This window comes from Macrobrachium nipponense, chromosome 26, assembly GCF_015104395.2.
Source record: "Macrobrachium nipponense isolate FS-2020 chromosome 26, ASM1510439v2, whole genome shotgun sequence".
Taxonomy (NCBI): Eukaryota; Metazoa; Arthropoda; class Malacostraca; order Decapoda; family Palaemonidae; genus Macrobrachium; species Macrobrachium nipponense.
The window spans coordinates 4,160,118-4,176,204 of record NC_087215.1 but is presented as its reverse complement, the minus strand read 5'-3'; the positions used below and the strand labels follow the sequence as shown (position 1 = coordinate 4,176,204).

The following is a 16,087-nucleotide window of genomic DNA, read 5'->3' as shown; positions in this document are numbered from 1 at the left end:
AAGGAGTGGGGTGTGGCATTCGATTAGCAGCAAAATACAGGTTACCTACAGTGCACATGTTCGAAGCTAATATAATGCTATTATTATTATACTCCAAAGAACATTATGGTGTTCATTCGAAAGAAGTAACAGTAGGTGATGGGAGATATAGAAAGAGATGAGTTATTGGAAATATATAAAAATGCAAAATCAATATACAGCAAAAACTTAAGTACATTATAAAAATTTAAGGAGAATTGCATTATGGTAGAAATGCATTGCATCTTCGCTTGGTTCTTTGTAAATATTAGAAAGAAAGCGTCGCAGAAAGTGGAATATAAAAAAAAGGACTGATAAAAGCAATTAAAATAATGGGCAACCAATAAACAACTAAATACATTCATCTAGATACATGATATACTTACTCGTTGGGAGATCCAGTCTTCCTGAAAAAGAGGGAAAATACATTAGTAAATCATCAAGAGTATATCATGCTTATTCAACAATGATTTACTGTTCACGTTTGTAAAAACATTGCAAAATTCTTTATAATACATTTTCTTCTGTTACAACATCTTCCAATAATGTAGATTATATGAACTTTTAACCTAAATGGGTTGGAACTAGTGTCAAGTTTTTGAAAATCTAATCAGTAATACCTAAGAATAATTCTTTCAAAAAGATTTTATTCACATGAGCTCTACCTTTACCTAAACCATCACTCTACCCTATTTCAGGCTTTTTACATCAAAGGTTACTTTTTCAGCCAGATTGCATCAGCATAATTTTTCTTGTTGAGTAATGTTATAAAAACAAAAGTGAGAGAGGACATCTGTTCCATTATAGACATATCATCACCTATCATTAACTGAAGGGGACCTCTAAGGTTTAATTTTGACTGACAGAATATGAAATTTGGCAATTATGAATTTAGATAAAGCAAGGGTATCTATACAGAACTGGTATTTGCTATAAAATTGTAACTAGAGAAGTTTGAAAGCATAGTAAAATGAAGTCTGTATGGGGTACATACATGTAGGAGGAACTTATGGCAATGTGAAAACACTTATGAAAAAAACTTAGACGATGTCATGACACTTATAACAATGTGATGACACTTATGACAATGGTGATACACTTATAACAATATTAAGACAATTATGACAATGTAAAGCCACTTATGAACAAACTTATGACAATGTGAAAACACTTATGACAGTGTGAAAACACTTATGACAATGTGAAGACACTTATGACAATGTGAAGACTTAAAGAGCTAACTTTTGGCAATGTGAAAAACTTATGACAATGTGAAGACACTTATGAACAAACTTTTGGCATTGTGAAAAAATTTATGACAAGAAGTAAAAAACGTTTGACAATGTGAAAAAACTTCTGAAAACACTTGTGACAATGTTAGACTTATGACGTGAAAAGCATATGGCAATGTGAAAAACCCGTGACAATGTGAAAAAAAACTGATGACAATGTGAAAAAAATGATAATGTGAAAAAAACTGATGAAAATGTGGAAAAACTGATGACTCTGAAAAAAAATGATGAGAAAAATAAAAACTGATGACAATGTGGAAAAAACTGATGACATTGTGAAAAAAATGATGAGAAAAAAAAAACTGATGACAATTTGAAAAAAACTGAAGACAATGTGAAAAAACCACTGATGATGTGAAAGAGAACGTGACAGTGAAAAAACTATTGATATTGTGAAAAAAAAAACTCGTGACTGTGAAAGTGATGACAATGTGAAAAAACTTATGACAATGTGAAAAAAACTGATGACATGTGAAAAAACTGATTACGGTGAAAAAACTAGACAGTGAAAAAACTATTGACAATGTGAAAAAACTGATAAAAAATAAAATTGTGACTATGAAAAAAACTTCCTACAATATGAACAAACTTGTGACACTTAATCACTTGCTGGTATCAACCACAGCCTTCTAACTACCTGATACACAATTCATCTCTCAACCCAACGCAGACACAATGGAATTTATTAAATTTGTGTATGAATACACCTGTATACCAATATGCATATGAACGTTTTTGTGACCAAATACAAATTTATATTTGTGTATGAATGCACCTGTATACCAATACGTCTGAATGTGCATGTGAACGTTTTTTGTGACCGAATACAATTACTTAAAAAGAACTTACTGTCCCTGCTGCACCCGGGCATCCTTAATGCCCAGGGCATAAAAGAGACTCCTAGCAGAGAGCTCCGAGCCACAGGTAGCCAAGTCCACGCGAGGATAATAGTAGAGGAAAGATAGACACATTTCCTGATTGGTTCCGAATCCTCCCTTAAAAAAAAAAATTAAATGTTGTTATAATAATAATTATTATTATTATGTTAAAGATATTCCTAAATGAAAGTACAAAAGTAGTACAAAAGTAGGATTAAGATATTCCTAATTGAAAGTCCATTGACTTACCAAAAGTAGGATTAAGATATTCCTAAAGGAAAGTTCATTGACTTACAAATTGTAGGATTAAGATATTCCCAAATCATAATTCATTCTGTTACAAAAGTAGGATTAAGATGTTCCCATATGAAAGTAATTTACTTACAAAAGTAGGATTAAGATATTCCTAGAGGAAAGTCCATTGATTTACAAATTGTAGGATAAAGATATTCCTAAATGAAAGTTCATTCACTTACAAAAGTAGGATTAAGATATTCCTGGATGAAAGTTCATTGACTTACAAAAGTAGGATTAAGATATTCCTGAATTAAAGTTGATTTACTTACAAAAGTAGGATTAAGATATTTCTAATCAATGTCCATTTACTTACAAAAGTAGGATTAAGATATTCCTAAATCAAAAGCTCATTTACTTACAAAAGTAGGATAAGATAATCCCAAATGAAATTTCATTGACTTACAAAAGTAGGATTAAGATATTCCTAGATGAAACTTAATTCACTTACAAAAGTAGGACCGCTGCGTGATGTGGAATCCAGTCCACATTCAGTAATCAGGGAATCTCCGGGCAATACGACCAATTCCTCCTTGAGATTCCTGGTCTCTTGGAAGTTGAAGTCGTAGTGGAGATCTGGGGGAGAGAGAGAGAGAGAGAGAGAGAGAGAGAGAGAGTAGAGAGAGAGAGAATCATATGTAATAAATGTGTATATATATATATATATATAATATTTATATATACATATATGCATATATGCATATATGTATAGATGTATATACATGTATAATTGTATATAAACATGTATGTATACTTGTTAATTCACAAAAACAACCTAGAAATTCAGAAGAAATATTTTTTCTTATTTTTCTTATACAAGACACCACCAAATTAGTAGTATCATGTACAAACAATAAAAAAAAAATAAAAAAAAAATGAAGGAAAAAAATTCAAAACAAATAAGACTAAAAAAACGTACCTCGTATAACCATGGGTAGCTCCTTGTGATCTCTGATATGTCTGAGGGTCATATTTCTACCCAGAAGATGTGCATGAAGAATCCCAGCAAATACATTGACCCCCTTTTCAGGAAGATTCTTGTAGGAAACAAAAAAGAGAAATACAAAATATTGATCATTTTTTTAATTTTTAATCTGTTTCATACTCGCAGTGCATTACTACCCTATTACAATTCCCCCTTGTATTTTAATAATTTACTTTCATTCTTTCCTATTTACTAATTTGTTATTATTTTTTCTTTTTAATAAGTGATCTCTACTTTCTGTTATTTCCTATTACCTTCTGCAAGTCGATGGCCCTTTTGGGGTTATTCCATATGAATAGGGCTCATTTGCTGAATAATAATAATAATAATAATAATAATATCAAGAAGAAGAAGAAGAAGAAGAAGAAGAAGAAGAAGAAGAAGAAGAAGAAGAAGAAGAAAGAAGAGAAGAAGAAGAAGAAGAAGAAGAAGAAGAAGAAGAAGAAGAAGAAGAAGAAGAAGAAGAAGTAGTAGTAGTAGTAGTAGTAGTAGTAGTAGTAGTAGTAGTAGTAGTAGTAGTAGTAGTAGTATACTACATTTTACCAGTGTTAAGTTATATTATAAAAAATAAAATTAACCCTTCAACGCTAACTTAATATAGTTCAGCTCGTGTTTCCAAAATCATGTCATCAAAATAATAGATCTAACCATTAACTTATAGTTCAACCCATGTCTCGAACTTTATGGAATAAAGATAATAGATTTTAACCATTAACTGAGTATAGTTCGACCCATGTCTCCAACATTACGTAATCAAAACAAAACAGGTTTAATAAACAGTAACTGAATATAATTCTACCCGCGTCTCAAAAATACATTAAACATAATAAACAAAGACATAGGGAAACAAAGTAACAATAAAAATTAACTTAACAGGTTACGTACTTGGCCAGTGCAGTCACTGCTACAATGGCCAATGGTCAGCCAATGTTGACCTGGGGGTATCACTTGCATAGGTGACACGTTGTGGCCCAGCATCAGTATGCCAGCATCATGTGGACGCAGCTTCTCTGTATAGTAAATCCTCAGGCCTGAATTGTCAACTATGCCTGTTGGAAAGGGTATATAATTGTTCTGTTACAACAGCATTCCATCTGATAAAAGGAGTCCATAAAAACGCCAAAATATAGAAAGAAAGTACTATATTTCAGAGATTGCTGTCTCTCTTCAGGTAGGTATATAATGAATGAGAAATGAATAAGATAATTTACAGAACAGGCGGTATTTATATCTAGTTAAGCAGCTTACATGTGGATGGATCTCTTGGTATAAATACTGTCTTTTCTGTAACTTCTCATTCATTACCTAACTGAAGAGAGAGACTTTTGGCTTTTTTATGGGCTCCTTTTATATATATATATATATATATAGATATATATATATTATATATATATATATATATATATACATACATACACATATATACATATATACATATACATATATATATTATATATATATATATATATATAGTATATATTATATATATATATATATATATATATATTATTATATATATATATTGATATATATATATATTATATATATATATTATATATATATATATATATATAGATATATATATATATATATATATATATATATATATATATATATAATATATACTATAGCGAATACCACAGGAAAAGGACAGGTAGAGGGTCGGTACTGACCCTCTGCCTGTAATTTTCTTGTGGAATTTGCTTATATGTATATGTATATATAAACATACTGTATTTATTAATAACAATTACTTCAAAATCCTCAATAACCACAGACTTATAACCATAGCACTACTTATAATTACTTCGTGTCATTACATAACCGACGAAAGACGTATTCAACCCCAAGATAGCAACACCAAAAATCTTAAGTCATCCCACCATCATAACCTGAGGTCACGAACACAAATGTCAACGAAACAGAGACAGGATAAATTATACCAGACCTCTCCTGAGGTTAGGATTGTCGTAGTGCAACTCCATCATGAAGTACGTAGCTCCCCCGTGCTCCTCTCCCAGTGGGAAACCAACGTGTTCAGGTATAAAGGTCCCTGGGGGAATATAGATGAAATGTTGTTAATGATACTTTTTAGGAAAATTGTTTTTATATAGTTACTAGGTATAGTTACTTACATATCTTAATCTCATCAATATTCAGGGATTTAATCTTTATCTTTGTATGTTTACACACTTACACACTTTACCTCTTTAGTATTCAGGTATTTGAACTTTTTTTTTATAATTATTATTGTGAATAGTTACTAAGTGCAGTTATGTATTTACATACCTTATACCTCCTCATCAATATTCAGGGATTTGGGCTCAGAAGGAATATTGGGATTATCAGGAATATTCAGTATACTTTCTTTTATAATATGGAAGAAAGGTACATTCTATCAACCAATCAAACATATACATACATCTAAATCACTTTCATTCTCTTAAGGTAACTTTGGAGCTGGGTTGCATTCAAATCAGCAGAATAGTTAGTCATGGCATAGCAGTGATTTAAATCACTTATGTCTCAATGTAACTGGTAAAGTTTGCACTTAAATCAGCCAATCAATAGATTGTTCTTAACTAGTTATTTAAAGCACTTAAGTTCTCTAAAGCTAAGCTCGTAAATAAACTGCATTTAAATCAGCAAAAAAAAAAAAAAAAAAAAAAAAAAAAAAAAAACACGTCAATATAGCCCAGTATTTTTTAAAACTTAATTGTTCTTAATTAATCAGTTATTTAAATCACTTAATTTCTCTAAAGCTAAGCTTAGAAATAAACTGCATTTAAATCAGCCAAAAAAAAACGTCAATATAATCCAGTATTTTTTAAAACTTAACTTGAATTCTCTTAGGTAACTGAAAAAACGATGAACCAATCAACTAGTCAAAATCCAAAACTTATTTAAATGAACTGAATTATTTCTAGGTAACTATAGTCCTTATCACTGTCGATTTTTCATGGCTTAAATATTTCCTCACCTTCCCAGGCTAAGAGAGGACTAGCACAAAAGAGAAATTTATGGTTTTTAAACCTCTTATTTACTGATTTCACCAAACTCCAATTTTTCCTCACCTTCCCCTCCAATAGCCCAGGCTACCATGTCAGTCGATTTTTCATTTGCTTATTTATTTCCTCACCTTCCCAGGCTATGAGAGGAGAGGTACAAAAGATAAATCAAGGGTTTCAAAATCTCTTCATCACTGATTTCACCAAACTCCAATTTTTCCTCACCTTCCCCTCCAATAGCCCAGGCTACCATGTCAGTCGATTTTTCATTTGCTTATTTATTTCCTCACATTCCCAGGCTATGAGAGGACTGTACAAAAGAGAAATTTAAGGTTTTAAAACTTCTTAATCACTGATTTCACCAAACTCCAGTTTCTCCTCACCTTCCCTTCCAATAGCCCAGCTACCATGTCAGTCGATTTTTTATGGGTTATATATTTCCTCGCCTTCCCAGGCTATGAGAGGACAGGTACAAAAGATAAATTCAGGGTATGGATACTTCATCATCACTGATTTCACCAAAATCCAATTTTTCCTCACCTTCACCACCAACAGCCCAGGCCACCAGGGGACTGGTGCAGTACCTCCAGGAGACGGGCATATTGGGACCGAAGCACTGGGCTCCCTCTACGTCGATCCATTTATCAAAATATTCGTCACTCTCTGGGAGATGACACTCGTACAGAAGGATGTGGTGGACATGCTGGATGTTGTCCTCGGAGATGATGGGTACATACTGTGGGGGAGATGCTTGATGAATTACACAAGGGTAGTGATAAGTGCTTGCACACATACACACATACATAGGTGTGGGTGTGTACATATACAAGTGTGTTTATTTGTACAAATAAAGGCGAATGCCCCAAAGGAAAAGTGAGGCAACGGAGTGTTGCACAGGCCTTTCGATACATGGTCCTTTACTAGCAGACGACTAGTAAAGGACTTGGTGTCGAAAGGCCTTTATTTATACATTTATCAAAATATATATATATATATATAATATATAATATATATATATATATATATATATATATATATATATATACATATATATATATATATATATATATATATATATATATATATATATATATATTTATATACATATATATATATATATATATATATATATATATATATATATATATAATATATATATATATATATATATATATAGTATATATATATATATATATATATATATATATATATATATATATATATATATATATATATATATATATATATATATATATATATATATATATATATATATATATATATATATATATATATATATATATATATATATATATATATATATTTATATACATATATATATATATATATATATATATATATATATATATATATATATATATATATATATATATATATATATACTATATATATATATATATATATATATATATATATATATATATATATATATATATATATATATATATATACTATATATATATACATATATATACATATATACACCTGGTTGATACATGTTCGTATATATTCAATACCAACTTAGAAAGGAAAATCTTATCACGATTAACTTAATTCTCGATTTCAACAGTAGCATCCGGTGATCTTAAATCTACTCCATATATATGTATATATATATATATATATATATGTATATATGTATATATATATATATGTATATATATGTATATATATATATATATATATATATATGGTATATATATATATATGTATATATATATATATATGTATGTATATATATATATATATATATATATATATATATATATATATATATATATATATATATATATATATATATATATATATATATATATGTAATAGTGTGGCACAGTGTCGTTATTCAAAAAGACAATAACTTAATAATACTTAAGAAAAGGCACGAAACGGATAATAAGGAGAAAGAGAAAAGGGAAATAAGATAATGATTTTTCTTAACGAAAGGATTTGGTTACTCAAACATTAGGCTTTTAGCCATCAGACATCTGGTTTTCATCTCCCCCAAAAAGCCTCTGTCTGTACCAGCGATTAGTGACCAGCGATACCGCCCAGGCATCTTCGAGAAATTGGAAACTACTCTCATTAGCGCCTATGACTAATCGGCGTTCCTTTCGTGAACAGGTCAGAGAGAGCCATCTGGCATACGTTAAAAAGGAATTCTATGACCCGTTGTTAGAAAGAGGGAAGTACCAAATTCTTAAAAGCTCCACCCTCCCAAAGGTAGGCCTCTAGTATCGACGAATCAAAAGCCATGAGTGTTGTCATAAGACAGCCCAAAAGAAGTATCAACGAATGACCTATGAGGTTACAAAGGGATCAGCCCCAACGCCCAAGAAGCCAGACATGAAGAAGGAGGCGTATACAAATTCAAAGCCTATACGAATTACTGTAGAAGACCTGACAGGAAGGCGGTCTTGTATAATGTTTGCAGCCACTAAGGCACAAGAATCTTTCAGAAAATGCCACACCCAGTCCAAAATCCAAAAATCCAAAGGCGGGGCTAAGGAGATTTCAACTGAAACAAAAAGGCGAGACAGAGAGAGAGCAAGAGAACAAGGGAGCAGAGAAAAAAGGGGAACAGAGAAGCCAAGAGAGAGAACAACCGGGGAGCCTGAGGGTGAGAACTGCAGTGGCATGGCCGTGAACAGAGAAAGACAGAAGAATCCCCAGAAGAAGAACATGTGCAAAAGTGTGGTGTGCGAAGCAATCAAAGACAGTGAAAGTGACAATCAATACGTCAGTAAATTTCCCTCGTGCCTATAGACGCGTAATTGCAAACAAGTGCCAATTAAGTTTTATCAGTCCAAAAGCCCAGTAACTCAGAAGGTGGAAAAACTTTATAAGTACCCCAGCGAAGAATAAACTTAATGCAAGGAAACATATCAATCTTCATTTCTCATCCTAACAGAAACCCCAACCTTTACCTAATTCCCCCAAAGTACAGCCTCCACGGCGCACGTTACCTTAGATCTGTGCAAAGAAAGTAAGTACCATCACAGAGTTAGTTTTATTGGTGGCAGAGCGATGGGATACGATGAGATAAAGATTGATATAGTAACAAGATTTATTGGTGGCAGAGCGATGGGAACGATGAGATAAAGATTGATATAGTGGACAAGATTAACTGATGTCGAGCGGTAAGGATAGGAAGAGACAAAAGAGACAGTAAAGAAATGGTGATTAGCGACGTGATACGAATACACGAATGACAGTTGAAAGACAGCGGCAGCGAAACAGAATCAAAAGTTTAGTGTCGGAATAAGAGATTTCAATCCATTCACGCCACTCGAAAAAGAAGTTCTCCCCCTAAGTACCAGTGCTTCCCCAAAATACAAAGACAGTTACCGAGTTGTAACAATAAAAGCGCTCCAAAAAAAAGCCACCCACACTTTGCGAAGAAAAACTCCACTCCGAAGAACATGAAAGAACTTCCACTAGAAGAACAACATGTCGAAAGCATGAAGAAAAATATCAAGAGGAAAGAAAACTATCCCGAAAACGCATCCGTCAACGCAATCCTGCTCTGAGAAGAAAGAAGAGAGAGAGAGAGGTCCCCTTTCCCGAAGGAAAGAAGAGAGAGAGGGGGAACCAACACATCATTCAACGCGCTGGTAGGCGAACGCAAGCTGTCAGACGCAACCCCGGGTGTCGAAGACGACGAAAGAAGTTAAGTCCAAATAAATGTCCCCACACTTACATAACATTAAACCTTTTTAAAGGAAATTACGCGATTAACATTTCAGTTAGACAATTTCTGGTATTTTCAAGATTAAAAGATTTTCACATCTGAACTTTTTTTTGGCAACGAAACTCTATATTTCTTCATTTTACTAATTATAACTAATCAGCTACTAAGACCTTTTCCCGAACATTTGTATTTACTAACCAGTAACTTTAAATTTAAATTTGAATTTTGATTGTGTCATTTTATGTTATTTTTTGTGATTTTAGTGGTTTTTTGTGATTTCTTATACTTTGATTTTTTTGTTTTAGTATTTGCTTTTTACTTGTTACGTCGAGTGAATGTTTACTTGTTTTTATTTTGTTTGTTTAGGATAACAATGGTATTCACGGGAGGTCTCTCGTTAGCGTACACTTTATGGTCAGTTCAGTATCGTTTTACCAGTACTGTTAAGAGGGTTTTTGTTGTTGTTTAAGATCGCTTATCGGTAACGTAAGACTTTGAGAATATTTCTGGGGAAAATTCTTTTATTTTGGGGGTAATCGAATACTTAAGTAAAAACAGTTTTATTGTTATTATCATTTTCTCTCCGGGGATATTACTGTCATAATTTGATACTTTTAATGATACTCAGTACTTAAGAAAATTTCCATTAACGAGTCGATGGTCAAAGGGAGACCGACTCCTTATCAGAACGTAAGAACGCCTGTGCTCACGAGAAGTCAAACAAACAAGAAATTAACCATGCGGAAGGTACACAGTCCGCGAATTCGAGCGCAGCAGTAATGGGAACACCATAAGGGACATGTGATTAATCACATAGCTAAGTTTTGCGGAAGAAAAGGATGGTCTGTTAGCTTGTAACTTAGAGAACTGGATAGAGCAAGTGGAGACACGCCTAGATAGCATAACAGGGACAGATAGAGAAAAGCTTATTGAAGCCAAGAGTTATCTTGATTTGGAAGCCGAGGAGACTTAGAACGGTACGTTCACTCCGAGACTTACCGAGATCTTAAGAAGTGGGAAGAATTGAAACGGTATTTTAGAAGGTTTATTCCACAGTTGGTGAAGAGATCCAGTTTACTAGCTTGGCAAGGATAGTGCGTCAATTTTAAGTTAGACGAAAGACGTTATCAGACTTTAGCTCTCAGTTTGTATAACAATATGAATGAATGGGGTAACTTCAGGAATCCACAGGTTGGATAGAGGTAGAAGGAGGCAAGCAAAAAATGCTAATGAGTCGTCAAAAAAATATTTAGACTACAATAATGATTGAAGCCTAGCCAACGGAAGTTATGCAAGGATGACACGTAAGTGGGAGACATCCGATGATGTAGCAGAGATTGAAGAGGAGGAAACAAAAATCATAGCAGAAGACCTGAAGGGAATCCTATATACAGACCTTTAGGTCGCTATAGGACAAAAGGAAAGAGGTCCAAATAGATCTAGGACAACCATCTAGAAAGCAGAATAAGATTGCCAGGTAAATCTTCTCAAGGAGGATTTCGACAGTCACGTGTTATAACTGTCAGAAGAGAGACATTATGCCAGTGAGTGCCGAGGGATAGCCTTCTGTCCTTTCCATAAGAGAACAGGACATAGTGCTCGAGAATGCAGAAATAAATAATTTATTTCAACTCCTAGGGTAGATCTCAGTCGAGAGGCAGAGGTAGAAACCACGTCAATCTCCCCCATTAGAGGAAATAGGGATTCCGTCCCTCATAGATATGCTAATCAAACAGCAAGCATAGGTTATCAATCAGTTCAGTCAATGTCAGACGACGCAATGGGAAATTTTCTGCTTACTGGTACAATGAATCTTCCTCTATAACAGAGAGAACGTCCGGAATGTCAAGGCTAAGTCAAGCTACACAGGTTAGCAAAGTTGATGTAGGGAATGAATATAATTATAGACCATTATTTCCAGCACATGTCGGTCTAGAGAAACCTATTGTTACATTCTTTGATACAGGTAGTCCTAAGAATATAATGTCAGAAAAGGTGTATCGGTTGTATTTTCTCATTTAAGTTTGAATCCAGCAGTAGAATTGTAGAATCACAGACGTCCAGGGTAATGATATCCACGTAATTGGACAGTTAGATTTTCCATTTAGGCTAGGAAGAATTGCTCTAAGAGAAAATGTTCTGGTAGCCAGAGATATACAATTAGCTTTTGCCCATTTGCTGATAGGTTATCCAACTATGGCTAGACAAGGGATAAGCATTGATGCCCCTAGAGAACAACTAGTGATTAAAAACGGTCGTGAGATTTCTAGAATACCAATATGCAAGTCAATTAAAAGAACCCAGACTCAAGAGAATCCCACGATGAAAGGTATCTTAAAGAAGGATAAGACGGAAGGAAGATATCCAGAATGCATCACGAGTTACAACAAGATCATTAACCTCTTAGAATCAAATCAATGCACTTATTTAAAGTTAAATTTAGAAAGGGAATTAAGACTTAAACCAGGAGAAAGTACGTGGGTAGAATGTACAGTAAATCCAATTTTTGAAGGAAAGGAAATTCTCACGCTTACTGAAAAGTCGCAAGTAAACGGAATACATTATTCTTCTAGTTTACATGAAGTCAGACAGGGCAAAATAGCGTTACAGATTACGAATAACAGAGGAGGAAAGGTTAAATTAACACCAGGTACAGAGATAGGCTTAGCAGAAGTATACTCCATACCTATACGAGTTGTAGAAAGGGAAACGGTAGCAGCGATCAGTAAAGGAAATGCAAAATTATGCTCAGGACATAGAACTGAGAAGAGCTAAGATGAGGCATTTCATTTAAAGACATTAAGGAAAACCATGTTAGAGAAGAATTCATAGACTTACTGTGCGAATATAATGATATAGTCGCTCTAGACGGCGACACCTTAGGAAATACACGCGAAATAACGCACAAGATAGACATTCCATCAAACACAAAGCCAATTTACATACCAGCCTATAGAGTAGCACATTCCCAGAAGGAGATCATTGAAAGAGAAGTACAAAGAATGAATTGGCAAGGAATAATAGAACCATCTAAATCCCCATGGTCTTTTCCACTTTTGCTAGTTCCTAAAAGGGACAAAACTTATAGAATAGTTGTGGATTTCAGAAAATTGAACCAAATTACTGAAATGATCCTTATCCAATGCCGTCAATGCGATCTTATCGCCACTATAGGGTCCAAGAGATACTTCACCACTATAGATTTATTGCAGGGATTCTTGCAAATCCCTCTAGACGAAGAAAGCAAACCTTTGACTGTTTTCCCACTAGTAACGGCAGATACCAGTATGTAAGAATGCCCTTTGGTCTAAAGTCAAGCCCGGTAACTTTGTAAGATTAATGGATAAAATTTTTGGGCGATTTACTAGGCAAGGAACGTACACTGTTACATAGATGATTTGGTAATAGCAACAGATACTATAGAGGAAACACATAGACTTAGTCAGAGAAGTCCTAAAGAGATTAAGAAAAGCCAACCTGAAGCTTAAGTTAAAGAAGTGTAACTTCCTTAAAAGGAAAATAGACTACCTTGGCATACACTAAGTGAAAAGGGCCGTAGAAGTAAACGACTTAAAGATTAAGTCAATTAAGGAATATCCTACACCTCAGTGCAAGAAGGACGTAAAGTCATTCTTAGGTTAGCAGGTTTTTTACCGCAAGTTCATAGGGAACTTTGCAGTCATATCAGCTCCACTAACTGAACTTTTAAAGGAACACGTATCATTTGTATGGACATACGAGCAGCAAGAAGCTTTTGATGAATTGAAGAAAGATTAACACTCCCCCAGTACTTAGCTTCCCAGACTTTGGCAAAGAATTCTTTTTAGCCACGGACGCAAGCCACATTGGTATAGGAGCATGTAATGCAAAAAAAAGATAATAAGTATATAATGCCATAGCTTATTACAGTAGGAAATTAAAGCCCTCAGAAGGGAACTACTCAGTAACAGACCTCGAGTCTCTAGCTATAATAGACGCTTTAAAGCATTTCAGATATATCATTTTTGGTTACAAGATAACCGTGTTCCGGATCATTCAGCTGCAGTAGAAATGCTAAAGAACCCTAATTTTTCTGGACGAAGAGCCGTTGGTTCATGACAGCCCAAGATTATGATATAGAGTGAAATATGTCCCTGGGAAGACGAACTAAGGTAGCAGATGCATTATCAAGATATGTGTCACAAGGTGATAGTAAAAATATTGATAATTCAAGAAGAAGAAAAGAATGAAAACAATGTGCAATGACGTAAATGTACTCACCATGCACTATACAGAGGAGTTCTTTCCGTCAAATTTTCATAAAAGAACAAGAAAGAGATGAAGATATAAGGGAACTGTTTAAATACGTTAGAAACGAAAGAAAAACACAGCCAACAAGAATTAACCGACTAGGTAGGAAGGTTGGATGTCCCACAGATGCACTAACGGACATAGATGGCGTATTAATTTGGGATGTGTCACGAATATGACCCATTTGGTCATTTCTAGGTGTACTGCACAAAAGATTAGTACCTAAGAGTCTAAGAAACAAGGTCATTGAGCTAATGCACGAAGATGACATGAGAGCTCACCCAGGAAGGGATGAGACAATTAGATTAATCCAAAGAACTTTTCATTGGAAGGGAATTCACAAGGATGTTAGTAATTATGTGAGAGCTGCAATACATGCAACAGCTACAAAGGAAGAACAGACAAGGAGTACCACTAGGGAAATATCCTATCCCACAAGACTCCATTCGAAAGAGTATCTATTGATCTTATCACTAATCTTCATACCACGAGTAAAGGGAATAAGAATATACTAGTATGTATCGACGCGCTCGCGAGATATACAGAGTTGGTACCACTAACTAGTAAAAGTGCCAAGGATTGTGCAACTGCTCTCTTCGATAAGATATTTTGCAGATATTCTGCCCCACAGCTCATTTATCTTCTGATAATGGGACCGAGTTCAACAACTCATTAGTTCAAGAAATTTTGTAACGCCTTTAAGGTAGAAAAGGTAGCGATACCAGCCGTATCACCCAGCTAGCAATGGCTTGGTAGAAAGGAATAACAGAAAAGGTTTTAGACGTATTACGTCACAGTAGGACAGGATCCTGACTGGGACGTCAATTTACCTTTAGTCCAATTATCATTAAATGCAAGACATCATACGAGTACTCGAGCAACTCCCATCAAAGCTTGATGGGATATGAACCCAGATTACCTTATGCATGGCTGAATCAGCCAATACAGCCTAATTACTCTGAAGATATCATGAAGATAAGAATCGGAAACTTTAAAGTAATCCACAAGCATTGCACAAGAATCTAGAAGAAGCCCAGCGAATATGATAGAGAAGCATCAAGAAGGATTAATGGCCTTAGACTACAAGAAAGGGGATAAGTCTATATTAGAAGGAAGTAAGAATGTATTAATTATAAGTTAGCCACAGAATTCACAGGGACCATACAGGTCGTAGACGTACAAGAAACTAAGATAAAGGTTAAGAAAATGAATAACCAAATGCCTTCCACATACGCTGAATCATTAGAAGAAGAATTTTGGATAAACAAGGACAAGGTCAAGAGAACCAAAGAGTTGAAGAATCCGAAATGACAGAGACGTCAGAAGACATTCCAGAAGAAGGAACTAGATATAACCTAAGAAATAGAAGAGTCACTTTTCAGTGAAACAGAAGAACAAACCCTATAATTCATCCATTTATTCCCCATGTATTTATTTGATTTCGTTATTGCTAAGTTTACCTTCATCGGTCGACTTAGGAATAATCTTTTTATTGTTACAATTCTTACTTTAATTAGTCGGTTTGTAGCAAGAATTTTTGAGTTACGTGCACTAACTTCAAATTATTTTGACTTGAAGGGAAATATTTGGGTATGTAAGAAACGGTTCAAAGC

General features: G+C 34.0%; 1 protein-coding gene across 1 annotated transcript in view; it reads right to left on the bottom strand.

Annotated features, from left to right (window-relative positions):
• LOC135199933 (DBH-like monooxygenase protein 1 homolog) overlaps positions 1-15,940 on the bottom strand; it is a 19,246-nt gene extending 3,306 nt beyond the window's left edge. Inside the window, exons 1-8 of the mRNA XM_064228052.1 lie at positions 15,935-15,940; positions 7,016-7,211; positions 5,416-5,520; positions 4,353-4,516; positions 3,402-3,519; positions 2,934-3,058; positions 2,160-2,305; positions 405-425 (exon numbers count right to left, since the gene is read on the bottom strand). Coding sequence (XP_064084122.1) covers positions 405-425; positions 2,160-2,305; positions 2,934-3,058; positions 3,402-3,519; positions 4,353-4,516; positions 5,416-5,520; positions 7,016-7,211; positions 15,935-15,940 — 881 coding nt within the window. The remainder of the gene's footprint in view (positions 1-404; positions 426-2,159; positions 2,306-2,933; positions 3,059-3,401; positions 3,520-4,352; positions 4,517-5,415; positions 5,521-7,015; positions 7,212-15,934) is intronic.
• Positions 15,941-16,087: the final 147 nt, after the last annotated feature.